The 25,270-nt window shown below is 39.3% G+C and overlaps 1 protein-coding gene across 1 annotated transcript in view; it reads right to left on the bottom strand.

Moving 5' to 3' along the window:
- HTT (huntingtin) overlaps positions 1-25,270 on the bottom strand; it is a 181,156-nt gene that overhangs the window by 125,992 nt on the left and 29,894 nt on the right. The window contains exons 11-19 of the mRNA XM_074951777.1: positions 21,932-22,012; positions 19,852-20,216; positions 13,815-13,938; positions 13,430-13,548; positions 12,081-12,192; positions 8,486-8,626; positions 3,319-3,477; positions 3,132-3,229; positions 502-641 (exon numbers count right to left, since the gene is read on the bottom strand). Coding sequence (XP_074807878.1) covers positions 502-641; positions 3,132-3,229; positions 3,319-3,477; positions 8,486-8,626; positions 12,081-12,192; positions 13,430-13,548; positions 13,815-13,938; positions 19,852-20,216; positions 21,932-22,012 — 1,339 coding nt within the window. The remainder of the gene's footprint in view (positions 1-501; positions 642-3,131; positions 3,230-3,318; positions 3,478-8,485; positions 8,627-12,080; positions 12,193-13,429; positions 13,549-13,814; positions 13,939-19,851; positions 20,217-21,931; positions 22,013-25,270) is intronic.

A 25,270-nucleotide genomic window follows, 5' to 3' on the forward strand; every position in this document is an offset into this window, starting at 1 on the left:
CTGACCTAGGGCAATTTTTTATTAATTTATTTTTTAAAATAAGACTTCTATCTCAAAAAGCCTTTGGAGAGTAAGGGGATGTAAAAGCACAGGCATAAGTGCAGTATTATTTACCCAAACAGTGTTTTGGAATAAGTGAAAAGTGGGAAATAGTTGACAAAAGACTAACAGAAGGAGCTTAAAAATTGTGCTGCATATCTGAGACTCCAATAGATTTCACAGGAGTCCCCAGTTATTTTGAACACTGGGTCATATCTATCTGTTCACAGTTTCTTAGAAGACAGATTCAAGCAGATTAAAAGAACACACAGAAGTTGCCAATGTGCCCAATCCTGTAATCTCTGATGTTAATGGCAGCTTTCTTGTCAGTCTTGAGGATTTGTTTTATAAGAGGTTCATTAATTTTTCAAGCTATTGAAACTTCAATTCACAAGCTAGGTCCCCCATACAAGGTACTGTATGCACAGCCACAATACAATTTATTGAAATATGCACACTTACCGGAAATCTATCTCAGCAAGAGTTTCCAGAAGCTCTGTCCTTACCAGCCAATAAGAACTATTCTTCAGAGTAAGGAGGTCGATGATTAACTGTAAACCTAGTTCACTATAACTGCTACTGCACAAGCTCATGATGCAATGCTAAAAAGGCAGAAACAAGTTTTTAATTATGCTACCTTTTATTGATTTAGAGAGAGTCTCTTCTTGCACAAACTTTGTGCTTACACATATAAAAACCTAAAACCAACCTATTGCTAAAACTCTAAGGAAACTGTTAAGCAAACTAGAATTAAGAATTATTTTTACATTTTAATTAAAACACTCATATTATTTTAGGTTTCATGAAACTTGAAAAAATCTGTTTTTGTGGCCTAAATGTACCCTATCTCAGAAAACATGGGAATAATAGAAGGGATCCAGAGATGTATGATGAAAATGGTTCAAAGAATGAACAAACTTAGATACGAAGAGAGTGAAAAGGCTGGGAACGTTTAGCTCTCAAAAGAGACAAATAAGAGTCAGTGTGGCAGAGATATTAAAATAAAATAAAAGCCTCTACAGGGGCTCGGCACGGAGCTTAGTCAGCTGCTAGAAAAGTCTGAAGGCTCCAAACTCTGGCAAGAGACCTCAAGGCTCAGCAGGACAGGACCTGAGGGGCCACGGTCTATAGGGCTTGAGGGTTACCTCTAACTACTCAAAAACCTCTTCCCTAGTGAAGTGATTCCTACGGGGGAGAGCGGGCGGGGGGGCGCACGTGCAGGAGTAATAGTAAATTTAAATGTCAAAGCAAGAGACTGAGTCATACCTCCTTGGTTTTATCCCCAGTTATGCGCTGACTCACTAGGTATTCTTGGGCAAGTCATGTAAACTTTCTGGATTCTTCTACCTCTATGCCTCACTTTACCATTCTACAAAAGTACTGTAATATACTTCTCTCTGAGAATGAATAGCTGTAAAGTGCTTTGAATTACTTATGCTGAAGGGGACTAAGTGTTATAATAGTAGAATATGCTTAATTGAGGACTATCCAAATTTAAGTGTCCAAAGTCACATCCAGCCATCCCTGCACCTCCCTAAATTTTCCTGTTTTAAAAGACTCTACACCACACTTTGAGCAACACTGCCTAAATTTAAAATGGGGAATGCCACTGGAACCAGTAAATCTCTAAAAAATAGAATGAATTTTAAGTGCAACCACTGTATACATACACACACAAAGACATCATGGATTACCGGGTAAAGAGCCCAGCTTCCATAAAATGTGAACGTTTTCACACATTTAAACTACTACATTTCATTGACCGGAGTTCCTCTCCTCCAATTCTATCCTAGACACTCTCCTGTGTGACTTCTTGTGCTCCAATTAAACTGCTCTCGCCAAAGTCTAGTGACCTCTGCTTAGCCAAAGCTCCAAATCAGTAATCCAACCTCATTTTCCTTGATCTGTCAGCCACCTTCAACACAGGGAACCATACTCCTATTCTTGAAATCTTGTCCTCCCTTGGCTTCTGTGATTCTGCCCTCTCCGGATTCTCCTACCTCTCTAATCGTTCCATCAGTGTATCATTGCTCCTCTACAACTTTCTGTGAGGGTTCCAAAAAGTCTTTGTACTCTTCCTCTTCTCCCTCCACACCTTATTGCTAGGTAATCAGACCCACAAACACATATTCAACTATCATCTCTATGCTGACGACTTAGAAATTACCTCTACTCCAGACCTGTCGCCATCTGTCTAACCTAAAATTTCTGCTTGTCTGATTTTTCTTCATTGGTGTCTAGCCATCAACTCAAGCTCAACATGGTTTAAATAGAGCTCTTAATCTTTCCCCACAAACGTGGGGATTATCTTTGACTCTGACCTCTCTCTCTCTCTAGGTCCCCACATCCAGCGTATGTATAAATCTTGCAGAATCTTCTGCATAGCATCTCTAAGCTAGGACCTGTCCTATCCATCCACACAGCTAAAACTCTGCTCTCATCATCTCGCTTACTGCAATGTCCCTTTCACTGGCCCTGACAAATGCAATCTTGTGCCACTTATATTCATTCAGAATGCTGCTGCAAAGATCATTCTTCTGACTTGCCACTTTAACCATATCACCCCTCTCTTTTAATCCCTAAGATGGTTTCCCCCTTTTTAGTGCATCAAACGTAAGTTGCTTGTCTTGACTTCCAAGACTCTCCACAATCTTTCTTTCACTACCAAATGTTAACTCCCACCTATTATCAACCAACTAATCATGTCAGCCTCCACTGCTCACTTACTAAAAAATTTTCTCTTATGTTGTCCCTCATGCTTGGGAGCAGCTCCCAGTGAACCCCTACAAAGCTCTCTCATTGTCTTCTGAATTCTCCTTGACTATGATGCTTACAAAAAATTGGAGAATGATTAGGCCACTGGGTGCATTAATAACTACTGCCTATCATGCTAAGCAAAATTATTTCCTTGTATTCTTCCATCAGTCTGTATCCATGTGCTTTCTCCTCTCAGACTTTGACTGTACGCTCTTCGGGGCTGGGACCATCTTTTCGTTCTGTGTTTTTACAGCACCTAGCACAACAGAACCCTGGTCCATGACAAGGGCTCTATGGTAATATAAACAAAAAATAACAATAGAAATTTTGTTTACCCTCACAGCTGCACAAGCCAGTTTGCATGTAACTGAGGATTCATCTTTCAGAGTTTTCTGTAAGAGAGGTATACAGTCTACCAGAGAAAAGAGATTTCCTGAAAGAAAGAAAGAATAATGAAACAATAAGGGCAATGTTTTCACTACATGCACCAAAACAACCCCCTCAAAATAACTCAACTGTTACCTGTTGAACTTCTGACATTTGCTAGCCAGTTTTCCACATCAAACCGTGATTTATTGAGAATGGAGTAGACAATGGTTCCACAGAGAATGGCAGTAGCTCCTCTAATCTGGGGATCTCCATGATCAATATAGTTCAAAACATCCGACACATACTGCTCTTCTGAGAAAACAAGTTACAACAACTACTTTATTTTAAAAATATTAGTTCTAGGATTTAACAAGCCTTCTATTGACATTGCTTACAAAGAAAGTAAAATAGACTGCATTAAATCAGCTATAATAAACGAGGCACAAAGCTTCATCAAAAACAAATAAAATGAAAGCATCATCCAAGCATGCACTAAATTCATAATGAAGCAGCAGTTTTAGAATGACACTTGTGGCCCAATTAATATCTAACATAGTACAGAACAGGTATTGTGTTAGAAGACCACTCGAACAATTTATTCCATGACTAGGAATCTTAAAAAAAAACCACCTAATCTTGATTTAAAGAAAAAAATATGTATATAAAATATATAAAAATCTAGTTCAACTAGAAGTTACTGGATCTGATACAAGAATTACTTGGTGAAGTTCTATGCTCTGCATTATGCAGGAGGTCAGACTAAATGGTCAGAATGGGCCCCTCAGACTTTTAAGATCTATGATTTTAAGTCCTTGCTCTTCTCCACTCCAATCCTATAATATTCTAGCATGGCTGTAAGCATTACCACCACCAAACCTTCAAAGGACTGCTTTTAAATCTTCATAGTGAAGAATTTTGTTTTTTTAATATAGATATGAGATACACCAGTTTACTAAATTATTAATTTCTTCCCCCATTTATCTTTCAATTTCACGTAAACTTTCTAACTAAATGCAAAAGTTTGTTCCATACTAGGCCTGCAAGTACAAACGAGGTTTAACAAATACTGTAATTACTATCTGATTCTACTGTAACAACCCAGCACCAAAAGTCAGACAGACACACACACACATCAAGATTCCAAGTAGAAGCCAATAGCAACAAGGATCTTCAAGAGTTAAGTGGTTAAAGCCAGAGCTGGGAGAAATTTTTCATTCAAAACAGTTTTTCAGTGAAAAATGACTTTTCCCATCAAAACAACAATTTTCATTGGAAACATCCATTTCTGACAGAAAAATTCAGGTTTTTCATCAAAAATGAAAACTTCAAAAACCAAAAGTTATTTGGATTTCCATTGTTTGAAAATTTCTTTTTTTTCCCTGAAAACTGATAACTTTTGTTTTTAACATCTGAAATTCCGTAGAATTTTTTTTTTTAATTAAAATGAAAAAAAATTAATATTTTCATGGAAAATTTTTTTGCAGGGAAACAAATGCTTCATGCCTAGTTCTAGTTAAAGCATTCCTGAAAGATGGCCTCCAAAGGTTTTACTGAAAAATGCCATGTAAGAGAATGAGATACCCCCCACCCTCCACTGTTCCTCAGACATTCTTGTCAACTGCTGGAAATGGCCCACCTTGATTACCTCTACAAAAGGTTCCGCACCGTTGTAGTCGTCCCCCCACCCCCTGCTGGTAATAGCTCACCTTCAGTGATCACTCTCATTACAGTGAGTACGGTAACACCCATTGTTTCATGTTCCCTATGTATATAAATCTCCCCACTGTATTTTCCACTGAATGCATCCGATGAAGTGAGCCGTAGCTCACGAAAGCTTATGCTCAAATAAATTGGTTAGTCTCTAAGGTGCCACAAGTACTCCTTTTCTTTTTGCGGACACAGACTAACACAGCTGCTACTCTGAAACCTGCATAGTGTGTGCTGCAACATTTCCACTTGGTTTTCCTTGTCTGCTCTTCCTGGACTTATGTCAAACTTAACGTTTTCTGATTATTTTTATTTATTTATTTTTAAAACAGGAGACTAGCAAATACACCATATTGGCAGAAAATAGTTCTGCAACATCCAATTACATGTTTTGATCTAGTTTCTGGGTCGTAATCCGGTTTACCCACAGACTTGCATCAAGATAGTTTTGCCATCATAACATGATGTTATCACAGACAGGATGTGATGGGAACTCTTGAGTAATTTTATACCATAAATTGGGTACTCTGGGTAATCAGTTTGTATCACAGGGTCTTCACAATAATTGCAGAGGTCCTTCCTAACTATGGCAGAGTAAGCTTTTAATGGCTCCTGACAGAGGGAAGTTGATTAAGGCCTTTAAATCCTATCACAGTAAGTGTTAAACAAAAAATAGTAAAAATGTTCAAGACCAAGTGCTGTGCAAATGCAGCAGTTCTTCAAATTTAAGTAAAGCTGCTATTTAGAAACCCACTACCCAACTACAAAGATACCTAAAAAGCACCAACCTGGATTTTTTTAAAAAAATCATATCCGTAAGTTTCAGGTGATTGTGATTTAAAGTTAAGTTATAAAGCCCTTTAGTGAGCAAATTAAGATGTTTGGTTAGATTATTGCTAATACCATAAATTAAAAGAAACCAAAGAGGGTTCAAAGCCCTTTTTGAGAGCAGCCTCCAGTTTTCTATCTGTGGGCTCTTCAGGGAAGAACTCACCTTCTGAGGGAATAACCTTATCCCTGGAGAGGGACATAACAGCAACATCGACCTCAGCAATACAGCCCTTTGGTTCCTGAATGTTATATAGTCCTAAGGTTGCTCTTGTTAACATGCTGGCCCTTATCAGGCTTGTTCCATTCATTCCTAATCACTTCCTCAAAGGAGAAGCAAAGGGGTACTGTAGCATCAGGGGAGGATTTTGAAACAGAGAAATTTACTCTGAGGCTTACTCAGGTTTCATAGCCAGACAGCTCACTTTCCTCAGTGGAGGAGGGCTGGCGGGCAAAAGGAAGACTCCCCTCTCCTGTATTTTTTGTGCTTTGTCTTTCCCATTTTAGCTTTTCACATTTTTTTTGTTTAACCTTTTTGCACACACTTTGAGAGCATAGAAGTTCTGATGCAGCTTTGGTGAGGCCTTTTGCAGCTTACCTTCCCCTAGGGCCTGGAACCCTCTTCAGCAGTCTGTCTCAGAATCCTCGGCCACAGGGTCCCATTCCCCCTGGGACAGGGGAGGGATGTAACTCATTGTCACAGTCTTTCTGGTTGGAAGGGGCTGATTAGAAGCCTGGTTTCTTTCCTCAGGGTGCTCAGGACCCACTTGGAAAGGGGGGTGGATTTATGGCCCCAGGGACTTCCCTTCTTTCTTCTGCTGAGGACCTCTCGGATTTACCCCGAATCAAGTGGCCAGGATCCTTGCTTTTGGAACCTCTCCCTGCTCTGCACTGGGGTTCCTGATCCATTTTTCCCCAGCTGGAGCTACAGCTGCCTCAGTGGGTAGGGACCTATCCGACTCATTGCCCCAAGACCTAACGGAGTTAGGGGTGGATGGCTGGGTGCAGGCTCAGCACAACTCTTCATCTGCTGAGCCTGGGAAGGCTACCTCACATATAGAGCACTGCCTGGATTTGCTCTAGTGCTTTTGCCGCTGCGCCTCCATGCCTTTATGGGACAGAGGAGCCTTCACAGAGAAGCTGCAGTAGAGGCTCAGGGAGAATTGAACCCACAGGGGGTTAACCAACCCAAGAAGGAGGAGGACAACGACTAAGGAGGAGGAACAGCTCTCCACTGCCCCAAAAACTGGGCAGTAAAGTTAAAATAGAAGGAATAAGGGAGGCAGCAAAAAAACCCCACCATTGTCTGTTGCTGCAGAGACAGACAGACAGACAGACAGACAGAGACAATCTGGTGACCAGACCACACAGCACCAGAACAGTGACCCTCCTCCATGAGCTACAGATAGAGGAGCGCAGCCCAGATACCCAGACAGTGAGAGACAGTAGGCTGCAGAAACAAACTTTTCAAAAAACAGAAATACCACAGTTATGATCACCTAGTCTAACCTTCTGCATAACACCGGCCATAGAATTTCACTCAACTCCTGCATCAAACCCCTGACTTCTGGCTGGCTAGACTATCTCTTTTAGAAAGACATCCTACCATGGTTTAAAACTTGAAGTGGAGCAGAATCCACGACGTCCCTAGGTAAGTCATTCCACTGATTAATTATACCCTTAAAAATCTGTATCCTATATTCTGTCTGAATTTGTGTAGTCTCAACCTTCAGCCATTGGATCTGGTTATTCTTGTGTCTCTCAGATTAAAGAGTCCAAAATCATCATCAGAAATCTTTTCCCCATGTAGGTACTTAGACTATGATCAAGTCACCTAACCGTTAAACTCCTCTTTGATAAACTAAATAGACTGACCTTAAAGTCTTTCACTATAAGGCACATTTTCCAGATCTCACATATTTCTTGTAGGTCTTTTCTGATCCCTTTCTAATTTTTCAGCATCCTTTCTTAAATTGTAGATAGCATTTAAAGTAATGGTCTCATTAACGCCACATACAGAGGTAATACCATTTGATATTTACATTTATACATCAAAGGATAGCATCAGCCCTCTTAGCCACTGCATCTTACTGGGAGCTCATTTTAAACTGGTTATCAACTAAGCCCCCTAACTTCTTTGCAGAGTCACTATTTTTGCAGGATAGTCTCCCATCCTAAGTCTGATCTATATTCTTTGTTCCTAGACATATAATTTTGCACTGGGTATAGTAATGGTGAGATCTAAAATAGGATTCCTGAAGTGTAACACTAAGGCTTGGTCGACACTTAGAAAAATTAAAACCTGTTAAAAACCCTAGACCATTTGTAAAACACACTGCATCCACACAGACACACCAAATGGTTTACAAACAGTTGTGAAAGGGGCTGATCATTTAGAACAGATTACCGTTAGCATATTCAAATCTGGTTAAACTAATTGGTTTAGTGCCAGCATAGCTGAGGACAAGCAGAGATGATTTAATTAGTTCTCCTGCTACTGTCCCATAGTGCACTGGTACTGCTGCAAATTCTCGGTGTTCATCGCTTCTCATAGTTAAGTTGGGAAATGTGGGCATTGTAACTGAAATAGTCTAAGACAGCAGTAGTGTGCACAGAGTAATACTTAAACTGATGTGACGTGGCTAGTATACGTGTACTGAGTGAGCTCTGTGTACCCTAAAGAACTGAACTGGTTTAGACAAGGATTCAATTATGTATTAAAAAGTCAACTAGTTAAAATGTTTCGCAAAAAAGAGTAGGGAACTGTAATGTAACCTCAACATACCATACTCTTCTCCCATGGTTTCAAGAGGTGTCTTATACAGTTTGCTGAAGAAAGATTCAGGATGAAGGGCAACAGCTGCTCCAACACAGCTTACTGCCAATGCTTTTACACTGACCCTCACATCCCTATCAGGAACTAAAGCTGTAAAAAAGAAAAAAAAAATGTTGAACATAAGTAACTACTTTCAATTATTAAAGAGCAAAATTAATATCCTGTTACAACTTAACCTGGACAAATACTATTGACGAGGTATTAATGCAGACCCAATAACTGCATCTAATTATTAGCATCATTTATACAGCACTTCCTTCCTAAAAAATTTCCAATTGCTAAACATTAGTTTTCTCCGTTCACTGAGAATGTGGGAGCTGCATTAGCAGTGCACAATATTAGATAGTTTAGGACAGGAAAGAATATATCAAATCCTAGTGTGACACACTTATCTAAGTTTTAAAACTACAGCTATCCCCACTGCAGAAGCAGACAAAATCCATGTAAAAAGAAGGAATGGGCATACTACGCCAGAAAGCGTTTTTGAAAATAGCTCCCTGACATTTTATTGCAGCATGGTGCGTTCCAAAGGCAAAATAATTGCTGTTTCAAAATACAGTATTCTAGATTATCTAAACTGTGTTAATTTGTACAGGAAATTAAGAAACCCATAAGAATTTTTATTAAAGGCATAAAAATGAAAGAATGTCTGCTTGTCACCCAAGCCTGTAATCTGGGCACCATCTCTCTTTAGGTGCTCCCATCCAATCTATATCTAAATACTGCTGATTCTTTCTGCACAACTTCTCTCAAATATGGCCTCTCTTATCCAGCCAAGCAACTAAAATACTAGTCAAAACTCTCATCTTGTCTCTGGCCTTGACAAATGCCATCTTTCCCCACTCATATCCATTCAGAATGCTGCTACAAAGATCATTTTCCTAGACTGTTTGCTTTGACCAGGTCACCCCTCTTTGAATCCCATCATTAGCTCTCTTCTCCATTTCCTCAAACAAACTGTTTTAATTCACTTTCAAGGCCTTCCACTACCAATATACACACTACCTATCATCTCTCACTTGCTATCGAGTTGTCGATGCTCACTTTCAATCAGCTCATGATGCCAGCCTGTGCTGTTCACGTGTTAAATTTTCAAACAAGAACTGCTGTGCTTTCTCCCATGCTGCCCTACACACTTGGGAGTTCCTTCCCATAAGCATCTGCAAAGCTCTCTCATTACCCACCTCAAAACTCTCCTTTGCCGTGAAAACTTGACCAAAAAACCAAAAAAAAAAAAACAAAAAAAATTTGACAGTGGTTAGGTTTGTTACCAGGGACCACTTGTGCGCAGGGACCACTACATGTCATGCTGACAAGTTATATCTCAACTTTTCCAGGTACTTCCATGTCTGTCTGTATCCATCTGGTATCTCTTGTCATATACTTGGTCTGTAAGGTCATTGGGGCAGGGACCGCCATTTTGTTCTGAGTTAGTACAGCACCCGAACACATTGAAGTCCTGGTCCATGACTAGGGCTCCTAAGTGCTATGGTAATGTAAATAGTAATAATAGTAAGCAAATGTGGGTGAGGAAAGATTCCTTTTGCCTTTGTTAGTATTCTTACATTCTGAGGTCAAGCAGACAAGAGCTCAAGAATGAGGAAAAACAAATCAGTCACTCAGGTCTAACACAGCCACATCTAATTGAAACTGTAAGGAGAATTTCCACTGGGCAGAAATTATTTACCCAAATTGGAATGTGACTGGGACAGTGAGGTTGAGAAACTCTCCTACCTTTGCAGAAGTACTACGGAGGTTTTACTATCCACAAATGATCAGGAATTGTGTGCGCTACACCTCATCTGAAAGAGGGCACCTCTAAAAACATCCCTCATATAATGCTGGGGTATTGGTTTAGGTTCTGACAGAGAGCAGAGTGGTACTAGTGATTATTAATAAGGCTAAGATTTTATCACAGATACTTTTAGTAAAAATCACAGACAGGTCACGTGCAATAAAGAAAAATTCATGGAAGCCTGTGACCTGACCCTGACTTTTACTAAAAATATCCATGATAAAATGGGAAGGGGTGGGCAGATGCCAGGTGGCTGGAAGCTCCAGGCCCCCACACCACCACCTGCAGCTGGGAGCTGCAGGGTTCCCTCTACCCCCACGGTGGTGGGGAGTCACTGGGGTCCCCCTATGACCAGCGGCAGAAGCCGCCGGGGAGCCGCAGGGGTCCCCCATTCTGCTGCTGGTGTCCCGCATGCCGCCGCCGGCAGCCGGGGAACTGAGGGGTATGTTCCCTGCCTGCGGCAGCTGGGAGCTTGGGGGCACCACTGCCCTAGGTGGCAGGGGACCTCACAGCTCCCTGTTGTTGTGAGTGGCTGCTGGACCCTGCAGCTCCCAGCCGCCAGGGCTGAAGTCACAGAGGTCTTTGGAAGTCACGGATTCTGTGACTTCCATGACTAAATCGTAGCCTTAATCATTAATGTTTATAGCCACAACTAGATTATAAGCTTTTCAGGACAGGAGCTAGGTCTTATTTCTGGGAGTCCCATAGGATGCTCAAGAACAAAATGAAAATAAGGTACCCCTCACGAACCAGGTCCTCCCAGGCAGAGCATAGGAGGAAGGTCTGGGTTTTGTTTTTTTTCAGTACAAAGGTATGGACATCAAGAGCCTGGGAAATAGTACTTAGATTTGCCAAAGACAGTGTGTGACTTTGGGTGAATCACTTCAGCCTCATATCACTCTTTTGATGTAAGTATGCTGATTTCACAGATGCATAAACCAGTTGTTTATTTCTGGAGTGCTTTGATATCTTGTGAGGAGAGTTGCTATAAATTATAAACACCGCCTCCTAGAACAACTGAACAACCTAGGTTTTCCTTGAAGACTTCCCCTTCCAGTCTCCACACTAAGCTTATAAGAGAACTTATGAGAACACAGCTGACAGTAGTATAGCAAGTAACAAAGGTGGGGGGAGGATGGTGGCTTCACTGATAGCAGGCAGTTCCACTCCTGCTGATGGCTCTGGTACAAGACAGAAAAATCCATTTCCTTCGCCTATGCAACAGCAGTCTAAGCAAGCTCCACCTCCTTGTTTCTAGTTGCTTTTACTAGTATCCCACGCTTAACTATGCTATACAAAATCTAGACACCCATGTAAACCACTGGTAAAATGGAGGAGCTCCTGGCATCATCATCATCATCATCATGTGACTGCCAGCTCCCCACTGATTACAATTCAAGAATTGCCGTCTTAAGGAGGAGTTAAAACAAGTTATCTGGTTATTTTACCATTTAAAATATCCTTTAGAATACTTTTTTTTTTTTAACGTAATATTTGACTAGCAAGTTTACAGTAATATAATAATTTTATCAGGAACGAGCAGGTCAAAACTAGGTTCAGCAATTATGAAATAGGCTAGAAATCCTTTCAAAGCTCTTTACAAGCTGCTGTCATACTTTAAAGTCCTGTCATGAAAAAACAATACACTCAGCCGATGAAGAGCTGTCAAACAACTAGATAAAGTGATCACACTTTGTTTTGTATATTGAGGCAGACAATAAGCCATCACTGTTTTTGAGAGCAACTTACCACCTTTCTCCCCAGTAAGTAGAAAAGAAGCAGACAGGAGACGAACACAGTGAACCAGAGGAGCAGAATTTCCATCTGTGTAGTGACCTATATCTCCCTTTATTCTGGAAGGCTGTTACAAAAAGCAAATCACAGGTCCTATGTATGCTTTTAAGATTACGTTTAAATTAAAAAATCATAAAAGGGAACACAATTTAGAAACATTAAGTAATAAACAAGGATCCTATAAATCTATTTGCCATGAAAAAAACACAGAATTTGCATTTTTACAGAGATTCTTTAATTTATATTTTTTGAAAAAAATAGAATCATATACAGTAGCATAATCGGGGAAATGGGCAGGGCTTGGGCTGCCAGCTTAAAAATTGTGAATATATCCATTAAACATTGTGTTCAACTGACACCTATTTATATTGCGGCTACGGAAATTAAAGTTCAGCATTTTATTTTAAACGTGGAAAAACATGGATTTTATGGGAGCCAGGGGTTTAATCAGAGAATTTTGGTTTTTTTATCACTAAAAACTAGGATCCCTGGTAAGAAATCAGAGGCACATTAAATACATCTTCTGTGAGAATGCCCTAAAACCAAATATTTTTACAAAGATGCCACCACCAGCACTAGAATTGTTCTTATTTCACAATGAAAACTATAATATGACAGTTCTGGTAGATTGTTATTTATCTAGACTTGCTGTTTGACAAAAGACTGTCCAGGAGACTCCTTCGACTACAAAGTTATGCTTTCTGGAAACATAATATGGAAACCCAGCTCAAAATTAACATTCTTCTGGAAGCTGCCAAATTTGTTTTATTATCTTAAACTGTATGACTGAGCATCTGGCATACTTTTTCAGTATTGGGGATTAATTTTTTTTTTCCATATAAAACTCATTGCATTCAACTTGAACTCCTTGGAAGTTCTTTGTTGTATATGTTCATCGCAGATGGTGGTCAGCTCAATGATATTTGAGCATCTCCTCTTTGCTACTCTTCATGCACACAGCAAGGGGGAGTTCTTTTTCTCTCTACAGTTTTAACACCCTTAATTGCATGACTTGTCTATTTATGTTTGCCTAATATTATACCATCTTTTGTATAAGTAAGTTGTCAAGATAGTGTATTTATGTGATCTAGGAAGTTTTAATTACAAGTTAGAAAGTTGATGACTGAAATGCACTTTTTTTAAGCTGGGACATACACTGTAAAGTATACCAACTATTGTACATATTACCAAATTATCTGCTTATAATGCAGAATTCCACTGGTTCTGTTTCATGTATGCTTGTTTTGAAAATTTAACAAACACCTAACTTAAAAACCCACCTCGAGTGAGAGAATGTGTCTTACCTTATTTTCATGATCACCAGATTCTACTGCTTCTTCTTTTGCCATGAATCTATCTACACTGCTGTCAGAAGGCTGCCTGCTATGGCCCATGTTTTTCAATAAGTGTGGGTGCTGAAGGGCTTCAGAAAAAAGCAATACATAGCACATTTAAGATGTAAATTAACATAAATGCAAATCACAGACTTTTAACTGAAGTTTATTGCCAAACAGTTAAAAAAAAGTAGCCTCGAACTAACAAGTAAAATACGAAGATTCATCTTATACTTTTATCAGAATGTTCTTATATTTGTTTCTGGTAGACATAAAACAGGTAATCAGTCCTGCTGGAAATCAGATGAAAGATGCTACTATTTTTGTAGTTGATTTTTCCTATTTATCAACATACCAAGGGAAGAATTTCTGAAAGGATCTGAGGATTCATCATGGAGAACATTTGCAGCTTCATCTTCCTCATCTTGCAGCTGTCCAATCTGCATTCCAGAATACTGGCTTTCAGTACCCTCTAAAACCTAAGATAAACAAGAAGTGGACTTTTAGAGTAGACTAACTTTGAGTGCACAAGTCAGAGCATAAGTATGCAATGTTAGTAATTCAGAACTAGTTCCAAGCCAAAGTCAGTCTGATGCATGTTAGCATGAGCGTGCAGCTACGTGCTAGCCCCACACTTCTCAGATTCCTCATTTTTTCAAGATGCAATTGTGATCTCGATAGCTCACAGGCCTGATTTAGATTGGAGCCTGCCTCTGTAGTACTGCTTGGGCCTTTCTCATTGGTGTGAGGCAAACTGACCCTCCATCCCAGCTGCTATCAACCTCCACCACCCCCTTTTAAGGCCTCAACTTGACCTGACCAGTCCTGCTGCCAAACCCTCCAATGACCTCAGATGTAGTATGTGGGTAATGGAAATCTAGCCGTGATCCCACTGGGCACCACAAAACATAGCCTGGACCTCTTCAAGACATTCTCATTTTATCCCTTCATTCTAACTCAAATTACAATGGAAATGAGTTTTTTTTTTTAAAAATCCAACCCCTGACACTAATGTTATGGACCTGCTGCTTATTTAATTAATGTAAAGAGACCACCACCAAAAAAGTAGCAAAACAACATTTCACAGCTATACTATCAAAAGGCAAATGTTAATTTCCTGGCTGCAAAATGCCATGTAAATCATTAAAGTGAAAGATAGCAATTAAGCTGTCAAGAAATTTTAGCTGCTTAGACTATGATATGCAAATAAATACACAAACAGTATGCTGATTGAGTCAGTTACCTTTAGCATTCCTATCATGCACTGGCCAGGAAACGACTATGGACAGTCTCTTGTCTTTAATTTATGAAAGTCTAAGATCCAACCATATAATTATGGAACAAATCTTTATCATTTAATAATATGTCTCCTTAAAATATTAAAAGGACCTGAAAAGGTCCTCTTCTGCATACAGCAAATCCCAGACTTACAAAAATTAAATAAGCATGCAGAAAGACGCAGTGACACCTCAACTCCCATTCCAACATAAACTAGCTAGAAACACCCTTCACTGTTTTTATGACATCAACCCTCTATACAATGCAAATAAAAAGCAGCCTATAAATTTAAAAAAACAGTTAAGTCAGAAAGCATTTAAAATATCGAACAAAATACCAAATTAAAATGATATATCTTCAAGAGAAGAAGAAATTGCATTCTTGGATTTCATAATGGCAGGAAGCTGCACAAACAAAAACAGGCAGAAAAAGCCCACAGCCCAAAGGATAACAAATTTAACACAAAAAAGGCAAGCCTGGCACACCTGATCATATAGGATATAACCACTTTCAGAATTTTCACTCCACTTATTTGGATTTCAAAATCCTATTGTGTATATGTTTAGTCTAACTTCTCTCTTTACTTGTCTAAACGTATAAGAGATTTAGATTTATACACTAATACTCTGCTTTATTATTGCCATGGTTAAAAATTTGTTAAAAATAAACAAATACAAAATATTATATAATAAAATAATACAAATAGACAAAGATTAAAATATTTTTAAAGGCCAAATCATTACATTAATGTGTGTTTAAAATAAATATTTTTGAACAGTAATTGTGAAGCAGTTTCTCTTTTGCTTACCTGCCAAAACTCAAGTTCAGTGTTCCACACTTCCTGGGGGAAAGCTTATGACAATGTAGGAAGTACGATTTTAGATAACTGTGTTTTGATTAGCTGTTGCAGAAAAGATTCCAAACCCTGAACTCAAGTTTTGGCAGATAAATAAAAACTTTTTCAAACACTGGTTTTTAAAATGCATTTGTATTTTACACTATGGTTTCACAATAAAAGTGACTAGAAATGGCATTGTAGGGTTCCATAATGACTGAACATGATTTCCAAAGCAAATGGAAACCGCAATAAGATTCACCAGGACAAATTCTAACTTCAGTTACATTTGTTGCAATACCATCATCAAATTCTGTTCTGAATGAATTTACATGTATTTAATTAAATATCTGAATATTAAGCAATTTGTTTGCTTCATAAAAATTCCAGTTAATTTTTCATGCAATTTTAATAAAGCTTAATAATTGTTATAATGATCATTTTCAGAGACTGAATGTGATCTGCAACTATAAGCTCTTCACTATTAATTGCCCATTTAATTAAAGGTCATTTTCACTGGGTTTGAATTGGAGCTGCTGAGTTATGATTTGTAGTTCAAGCATTTTAATGCACACATCAGCTATTTACCCAAGTATTTATGATTGCATCTAAAATGGTTAACTCTTAACCTGTTTGCTGAATACCAGGTGACCTCTGGGTATTTCCAAGTTCATTGTTTAAATAATTATCAACTTACAGTACAAGATGCCTTTCAGAGGCACTTTATATATGTATTAAGCATCACTAAACCTCACTGAAGATGGTATGTACTGGATTTCCCAAACAGGTACAGCAACTCCTCACTTAACGTCGTCCCGGTTAACATTGTTTCGTTGTTACATTGCCGATCAATTAGGGAACATGCTCGTTTAAAGTTGTGCAATGCTCCCTTATAAAGTTGTTTGGCAGCCACCTGCTTTGTCCACTGCTTGCAGAAAGAGCAGCCAGTTGAAGGTAGCTGGTGGGGGCTTGGAAACAGGGTGGACCCCCCATCAGCTCCCTGCTCCCCTAAGTTCCCTGTGCAGCAGCCTATCAATTGCCAGGCAATTCAGCCGTCCCTCCCGCACACTGTGTGTGCTGCTCCTATCCTCTGCCTTGGAGCTGTTCCCAGGAGCCTCCTGCTTGCGGGGGGGGGGGGGGGGGGGGCGCAGGAGGGAGAGCGAGGGGAGAAGGGTGCTAATGTCAGGGTGTCCCTCTCCTCCCCCCCACTCCTTTACCCCATCTCCACAGAGTGTGGGGGGGGGAGAGAACAGGGCTCAGGATGGAGGGAGCTTGCTGGCAGCAGCAGCTGTCTCAACTTGCTGGTCTTCTTAAAAAGACAGTGTACTTAGAAAGGGGTCAGCATTCTTAAAGGGGCAATGCTAGTCTCTCACACACACACACACACACACACACACAGGGTGTGTGTGTCTCTCCGTTTCTTTCTGACATGCTGTCTCCCCTCCCTCCATTCAGGCTGCCTTGTAGAGTGTGAGGCTACATTAACAACAATGCGTTAACCCTTGAGGGCTCAGCCAGTGCTAGATCACCCTGGGAAACATCCCATCCTCTAATTTCACCTCCTCAACCAAGCTTCACAATCAATCATTGCTGCGTACAGTATTAAATTGTTTGTTTAAAACTTATACCGTGTATATGTGTGTGTGTGTCTGTATATGTACACAAACAAATATTTTATATATATATAATATATATATATACACACACACACAAAAATATGTGTGTGTGTGTGTACACATGTAAAATATAGTCTTTTGTCTGGCAAAAAAAACGTCCCTGGAACCTAACCCCCCCATTTACATTAATTCTTATGGGGAAATTGGATTTGCTTAACATCGTTTCGCTTAAAATAACATTTTTCAGGAACGTAACTACAATATTAAGCAAGAAGTTACTGTACCAAGAAAATATGAAAGCCTTTGATAATTTTAGATTGCAACTCATGTTGAAAAGAACTATGTACAACCTTGTGTGTCCAAACTTAACTGTTCATTTCCAGAGTTCACAATCCCAGTACATTAGAGCAATGGTTATGCGCTAAGCGAGCATACTAAACACTGAAAGGAGGAAATAAAAGATATGTAAGTGTTAAAAACTGCCAGTGAAGGACGTATCTGTAAAGTGTGATCATCCAGCTCAGCAAATTGGTACTTCTCCGTTAAGGCGGAATCTAGGGCTTTAGGATTTAAACTTTATTTAATTACTTATGGATATCTTGTATTCTTCATAGCCTGAAGTTGTAAATCAAGACTGGGTATCTTTCTAAAAACTATGCTATAGCTCAAACAGAAATTACAGGCTTGATGCAGAAAGTACTCAGTGAGAGTCTATGGCCTGTGTGATGCAGAAGGTCAGTCTATGATTCTAATTGTCCTTTCTGGGTCTTAATATTTATGAATTTAAAAAAGCTTAAGACTCCAGTCTTTATGATTGCAAAGATAACTGTCAAAATCTGAACAAGTCTAAACCAATGCAGTTATATTAGCCCAAACATGCAGACAGCCTGAAGCAACAGCTTTAAGGGAAGTGGGAACTCTCCAATTCTTCTGAATATAGTGTTCACTCTGAAGCTTGAGGATGACCATTTAAACATCAACAATGTTAACTATCTCACTACTAGGAGCTTCCAAGAAAGGAGAGGGTCAATCCTATTACCAAGATCTGTACTATCTACTGTGAACACCAGCTCATTTTTGCATCATGAGCATTTAAGTGCTGGTCAGAGTTTGAGAAAATATTACCATTCCTCTCCTACACAGTCTGACCCCACTTTTGTGCAAGAGTACCTGTTTGCCATACTTGTAAAATAACCATTTTTAAAAATAACTCAACAGGTCATTTATTCTTCCCAACTTATCTTCAATAAGTTCACAGAGCTGCTTTTAGGTCAAGCACTGACAACACATTTGGAAGCCTGAATTGAGGGTTGATATGCTACACATCTGCATTTGATTGTGTCGTTTGCCAAATCCCTTGAAAAAAACTTTTTTTAAAACAAAAACCAAAAAAAGCATTAGTGTCTTTTGAACTGTTCTTTTTCAACTACATGACATCTTCACCAAAAAAAGAGATGGACATGCTGAAATATCTGTAGAGTACACTACTGAATAAATGCTTGAAGCAAGCATAAAAGCATCAATATGTGGTATATATGAAATTATGCAATGTTCAAACGATATACACCTCTACCCCAATATAACACGAATTTGGATATAATGCGATAAAGCAGCGCTCTGGGGGGTGGGGCTGCGCACTCCAGCGGATCAGCACATCAGCATGTCTGGCTCCGACATGCTGCTCTGAGCAGTGTGTTTAGAGTGCAGGACCGGGGCCAAGGGGTTGGATAAGGGGCAGAGGGTCTCGGGGGACGGTCAGGGGACAGGGAGCAAGGGGGGGTTGGATGGTTCAGAAGTTCTGGGGGCGGGGCGGTCAGGGGCATTGAATAGGGCGTGGGAGTCCCAGGGGGCCTGTCGGGGGTGTGGATAGGGGTTAGGGCAGTCAGGGGACAGGGAGTGGAGGGGGGGGGGTGTCAATGGGTCTGGGGTTCTGAGGGGTCGGGGGCGGGAAGTGACTATGAATAACGGAAATGCTCGAAGCCAAAGCAAGTTCGATATAATGCAGTTTCACCTATAACGAGCTAAGATTTTTTGGCTCCCGAGGACCGCGTTATATTGGGGTAGAGGTGTAACAAATTCCAAGAGGGTATAACAAGAGATAGTAAAACAATTTCCAAGGGAGAAAGCACAGGCAATAAGCCACAGAATATGAAACATGAAAGCATGAGGTTGAAACACTCAGACTTGAGGGGTATTATCTATTATTCCAAATGGAAGGTTCACCCTTTAACACTTTCACTAGCCCTTTTAAACTGAAGGTTTACAATTTAGTTAGTTTTAAGGGTTAACATACTATTAAAAAAGAAGCATGTAATATTTAGAAAGTTTCTCATGAAAACCCATTAATATTTTCATTCTTTTAGTGAGAAGAGTAATTTTATAGTGTGTTTAATACTTAGAGGTCAAGTTTAAAGCCTTGTGTTCAAACACATTTTATAAACAGCAATTCATTTTTTAAAGCTGCAGTGAAAGTGTTAAAATGAGGTCAAGCTCAGTTAAAGCTATGAGCTGCTGACCTTTTCAGTGCTATTAGCTGAGGACGGAAAAGCAGAAGATGAATAAGTAGATGTGTCCAAGTCTGGGCCCTCCATGGAGGAGCTCTGAGATATGTCGAGACCCTCAGTAGAAGACTGGGATACCCGCTCTGCCCGTTGCACACTTACAATTTCAGAACTGTCCGAAGGGGTCACAGCTGAATCTGGACCTTCTGTGGTAGTCTGAGAGCTATCACTAACTGGTGAAGAAGCCTGCGTGCCATCATTCATGTCCATAGTGGGGTCTGACTGGACAGTGCTGATTTGGCTGGAGCTCCGACTAAGCATGTCATCCTCTTCCCCTTCAGTAGCTGTGCTGGCCAAATCACAACTGGTCACGTCTACAGAGTCTGATTGCAAAGTATGTTGTGAACGTGGCTGCTCAGTGATGATGTCATGTCCTGTGGGATCAGCTGCAGAACTTACTATTGATCCAGCTGTTGATACTCCTGATGAAGAAGCTAATTCACTGGTTATCTCACTCTTCATAGAGGCTGAAACAAAAAGCAATTAGTGATCCAAAGTCATCTATCAAGAAAATATTATCTGTATACACTTTAAGGAAAAGATTAAAACACCAAAGAAAAATAAAATAATCAAATTCAGTTTTGCACCCCAATATAAAACTGGATTAAAGAAAAAGATTTAGAAGGAAGCAGTGAATGAAGCAATAAAATATTGCTAGGGAGATAAATGCCTGTAAGCCATTTAGGTATAGTACAGCCTTTTTAACTTTTCATTGCTTCTTCTATGAAGGCTGTATAACCAGCACCTGAAGGCCCATATTTAGTCCTTTTGGATTTGAACGCTGCAGTCCAAGAACCATCTTTTTAAACTATGGGTTAAAGATGCCAGAAGCAGGGTTTTAAAGTTCAATAAGAAAATATATGCAAATTTGGATACGAGTCTGAGTTTCTAAACAGTACGCATCTTCTATTTTAAAAAAAATATTATTTGTTCATCTTCTGTTACGATGATTGCTAACAGCACTTTAAAAACAACATTTTAAAATAACAGCAAGAAAACTGTTGCAAGAGACTAGAATGAGGAAGATAGAAGGTAGGCAGATATTTTAAAGGGAAATTGTGTGATAACAAAAACACTTTGTGAAAGCTTATTTACTTACTGTCACAAGAAACACCAAGATTACTAAGACAGAAAGATGATAAAAAAAAATTCTATAGATTTCAATTTGTTTACTTAGTGCGTTTCACAGCACATTGTGTATAGGCAGTCTTTTTCTCATTTTCAGGTATTTCAACACAACAATAATGAATAGAAACATTTTGTTAAAATAGGAAAAATATAATTGTAAAGAGAAAGATTGGCAGGACTACTCAGGAACATGTGTAGTACTTAAAACTACTTTCAACTCTTTCTAGATTTTAAATTCATTTTTATCCCTTTAAATTAAGTTTTGAAATAATGATTCTTTTAAAAACATGATGCCACATTAAACAGCTTTTATGCTGTTTCCCCTTTAATCCTCAACTACGCAAATTCCATAATCACAGTTGTGGAAGTATAACATTGTATAAGTATAACCTTGTATAAGGGGACATGCTGGATACATTGTATATGAGAGGGCATGCCAAAACATGTTACAAAGTATCTGAGGGAGCACACGTAGGGACAGTTAGCTTTTGAATGGAGAAGCAATTAAGATAGAGCCAGCACGTCTAAGAAGCAGGCATCAGAATGGAAGGTGTGAAGGGCAATTAGTTAAGTTAACTGGAAGCTGTTAAAGCAGATTGTTAAGGGTGGCAGGTAATTGAAGATACGTGACTGGTCTCAGGGATCTCGAAGGGTGGTGACTAAAATCTTTTTCTTCTTTTGTCTGTAACTTCTCTGTAACTTGTTCTCCAAAAAACTGTATAAATTAAAAGACACAAGCCCCACTCGGGGGGCTCACTTTTAAATGTATTAGCAGAGCAGCTTTGCTAATAAAACAGAGTGGTCTGATAAATTGTGAGTCTAAGTCAAACTTTGACACAGTTGAATTAAATTTTTAACAATCTCCACACTTCATAAATGAACAAAGGATAAATCGTAAAGGTAAAGGTGATGGTAAAATATAACTGTATGTAGCGTTGGGCTATTCCATTTTTAGTCGATCATATTTTAAGAACAGACACTTATGTGCTATTCAAGGTGGACTTGCTGAACAGATTATAGAAAGGCAGAAGTGCTAAAAAGAATGCAGTCCTACCTGCAAAAGTTGCAGTGCTGACTTCTGACCGCGTTTCAGGGTCATCCTCCAAGCCGTCTTCTTCGCCGAAAAGTACTTTACCTGATAAATGACGCAGCAATGGAATTTTTAAGTTCGCTACAAATGCTATCCTATGCCCTGGAAACAGTCTAAATTCTTTTTTTTAAAAAAAGAGACAAGGTAGGTTAGGTAATATTATTGGACCAACTTCTGTTGGCAAGAGAGACAAGCTTTCAAGCTACACAAAGCTCTTCTTCAGGGCTGGGAAACGTACTCAAGAGTATCACAGAGCTAAACAATCTGTTCCATCTTGTATTTAGGTGTGACACTCTTGAGTTCATTTCCCAGACCTGAAGAAGAGCTCCATTTAAGTTCAAAAGCTTCTCTCTCATCAACAGAAGTTGATCCAACAAAAGATATTACCTCACTCACCTTGTCGAATATCCTGGAACCAACACGGCTACAACACTGCACACATGAAAAGTGTCTGATGTAAAATTTCTACCCTTTTTGAAGTAAATTATCTATCCTTGCACTGAAAAAATATCCAGGTTATTATAAAATAATGAATATTGGTAAAATGAATAACTAAGAGAAAGAGCAGACAGCATCTTACTATGTAGTCAGGAGAGAAGTGGACAATGACGAAAGGACAAAGCGAAGGCTGATTATTTTGTGACACAGTTTGGGGATCTGTTTATGTGAACTTATGAATTCCAGTCTTTTATGAATCCCCTGTATGTTTATACCCTTACTGATAGCTTTCATTGTATCCCTGCATCAATCCTCTTGTTTTAAAGGGAGAAGGTCTGGGTGTCTCCCCTGAATAGAGCAGACATTAAGGACCATCAGCATTGCAATAACCTTGCCTTATCAGGGTATTAAATTCTACCAGCCACAAATGTTTGGCTTGCAAATGTCTCTTATCCCCAGTAACAAAGACTGAGGGTTGGAGACAGCAGGCCATAAAGAATTACAGAGTGGAAATACTCCAAGGAAAGGACAGGAAGAGTACTGGATTCTGCTGTTAAAAGGGAAACTCTCTAACAAGGAGGTAGCATATCAAAACTAGAAGACAAGACTGGGCAGGAGTAGAAGGGCTGGAGAATTCTGGACTTGCTGGAAGATGTTGATTAAGACCCGAAGGGCTCTCAGAAGGGGTGAGAAAACGGAGGAGGGTTTCACATGCAGGTGTTTGATATTTTTCCATAGATCTGTATATCCCGTATGCTTTGTCTATGGCCAGGTCTACGCTACAGACTTTTGCCAGCATAGCTCTGTCAGTCAGGGGTGTAAAGAGGTGTGATCCCCGATTGACAGCTGTCTCACCAAAAGCCCCTCATGTAGATGCAGTTATTCCAGTAAAAGCACAGTTTTGCTGGTACAACCTGCATCTACACTAGGAGCCTTCTGCCAGCATACACGTACCAATATAGATATACCAGCAAAGTACTCAAAATATAGACCTGGCCAAGGAAGTGTGTGTGGTTTAGAAGTGTGTTTGCAAAGTCTGTGTGTTACTGGTTTTAATTGTCACAAAATCCCCAAAGGGTGAAACAGTAATCCAGAGTACCCACGAGGATGGAACTCTGAAGAAGGCATGCATGAGCTCCTGGTGAGACTTGGGAGGTCCACACTAGTCTTGGGATCGAGGGTAGTTCAGCTGCAGGGCTCCACATCCCGAGAAGGGGTACCAGCATTGCAGTCTGCACCCCAGGAGTGAGCCTGAAAGGCCAGAGCAAGTCCATGGCTGGATGTTGCTTACACTCAGTAAATTCAAAAGCATGTGGGGGATGCAAAGTCTGAGTTTAATAAAGCAGCCTAATAAATCCCATAACGGGGTGCTCAACTAGGGCTATAATACTTTTTTTTAAAAAAAAGTGTGTATAGGTTACATAAAGATGCAAAACCCCACCTAATGCAATAAGATAAAACATTTAAAAAGATCCAGGAAACAAAAGAGTTATTGCGATGATAATGGTATTAGCAGCTTATGTGACACATACTATACAGTAAACTAAACTACATATTTAGAAAGACTAACCAGTAATCCAAAATGTGTGGCAGAGAATTCTGTTTTGCATTTCCAATTTCCTTTTCTTTTATGATGTAGCCACAAGGCTGCATTAACACAGATATTTGCATTTAACATTCTTGGTTTTGTATTTTTCATGTGAAGAAAAAAAATGAAACACAGCTCTGATAATACAGAGTTGCAGAATTGTCTTTATCCAGAGCACCATAAGGAAAAATGTAGTTGTGGCATTATGGAATTGTGCAATTCTACAGTACTCCGGAAAAATAATGCAAAAAAAAATAAGACAACTAAAAAAATCTATTCTACAACAAATGTTTAGGCTTCTCTTTTTTATTTTTTATGCTGTAAAAGCATAAGAACATATTTTTAAAATAATTAAGTTATATAAGTTACAGGTAGTTTAAATCATGCTGAAAATGGTTGAGTATACTTAAGGTCATACTTTGTTCTGAACCTCAAGCATAGAAGACTCAGTATGTGATCATTAAAGGTGACCAACAAAGGGAAAATAAGTGGGTTTTTGCCCTTTTTATTTCTCCTTGATGCATAAAGGAATGGTAATTTTTGGCTTGGTTTTTACAACTGAAATGTAAAGTCTTGAATTCTCCACTCCGCTAGCAAAAAATGGAATAGTGGGATGATCTCAAAACAGATAAGTGAAGACCGAACTACCAAGAGAGTGGGTTTTTCTGGAAAAAAAAAATTTTAAAATCCAAAATTGTAACACTTATTTAATTCAAACCTGGACAAACTTGGAAAATAAACACTTTCCTGGAAAGATTCAACACTTTCTCCTCATTCAAATCCTTCCTAAAAGCCACTACTTCTCTGATACTACAAGTAGCATGCTACTAATTTGCCCACTGCTCCAAGCTTCCTCGCATTTTTTATAATTCACATATTCTGGATTTTCAAGGTCCTCAGGACAGACGCTGTACTTTGTGTGCAGGCCAGTCACACTATCAATGATAAATCATACATACACGCACCTATACCCATGAAGGGATGAGAAAACTCCTACTAGGATTTCCTCCACCAAAACTAGGGAAGACGATATTTCATTTTCCAATCTTTCATGCATTTAGACATTTTAAAGAAACCAAAAAGGACAGTTTTTAGTTTCCCAAGAAGGTAACCTTTAAGATTAAGTGCAAAGTGGGTTATGAACAAAAGCTGATGTCAACTTTAGCTCTGTTCAGGACCCTTTGTATAATATGATTATGTGGCCATGTAAATGACCAGATAATTGCCCTTTTGTTTTTAAGATGCCGTACAGTTGTGGTCCAATATGTAAGCATTCA

The sequence above is a fragment of the Natator depressus genome, chromosome 4 (assembly GCF_965152275.1).
Source record: "Natator depressus isolate rNatDep1 chromosome 4, rNatDep2.hap1, whole genome shotgun sequence".
Classification (NCBI taxonomy): Eukaryota; Metazoa; Chordata; order Testudines; family Cheloniidae; genus Natator; species Natator depressus.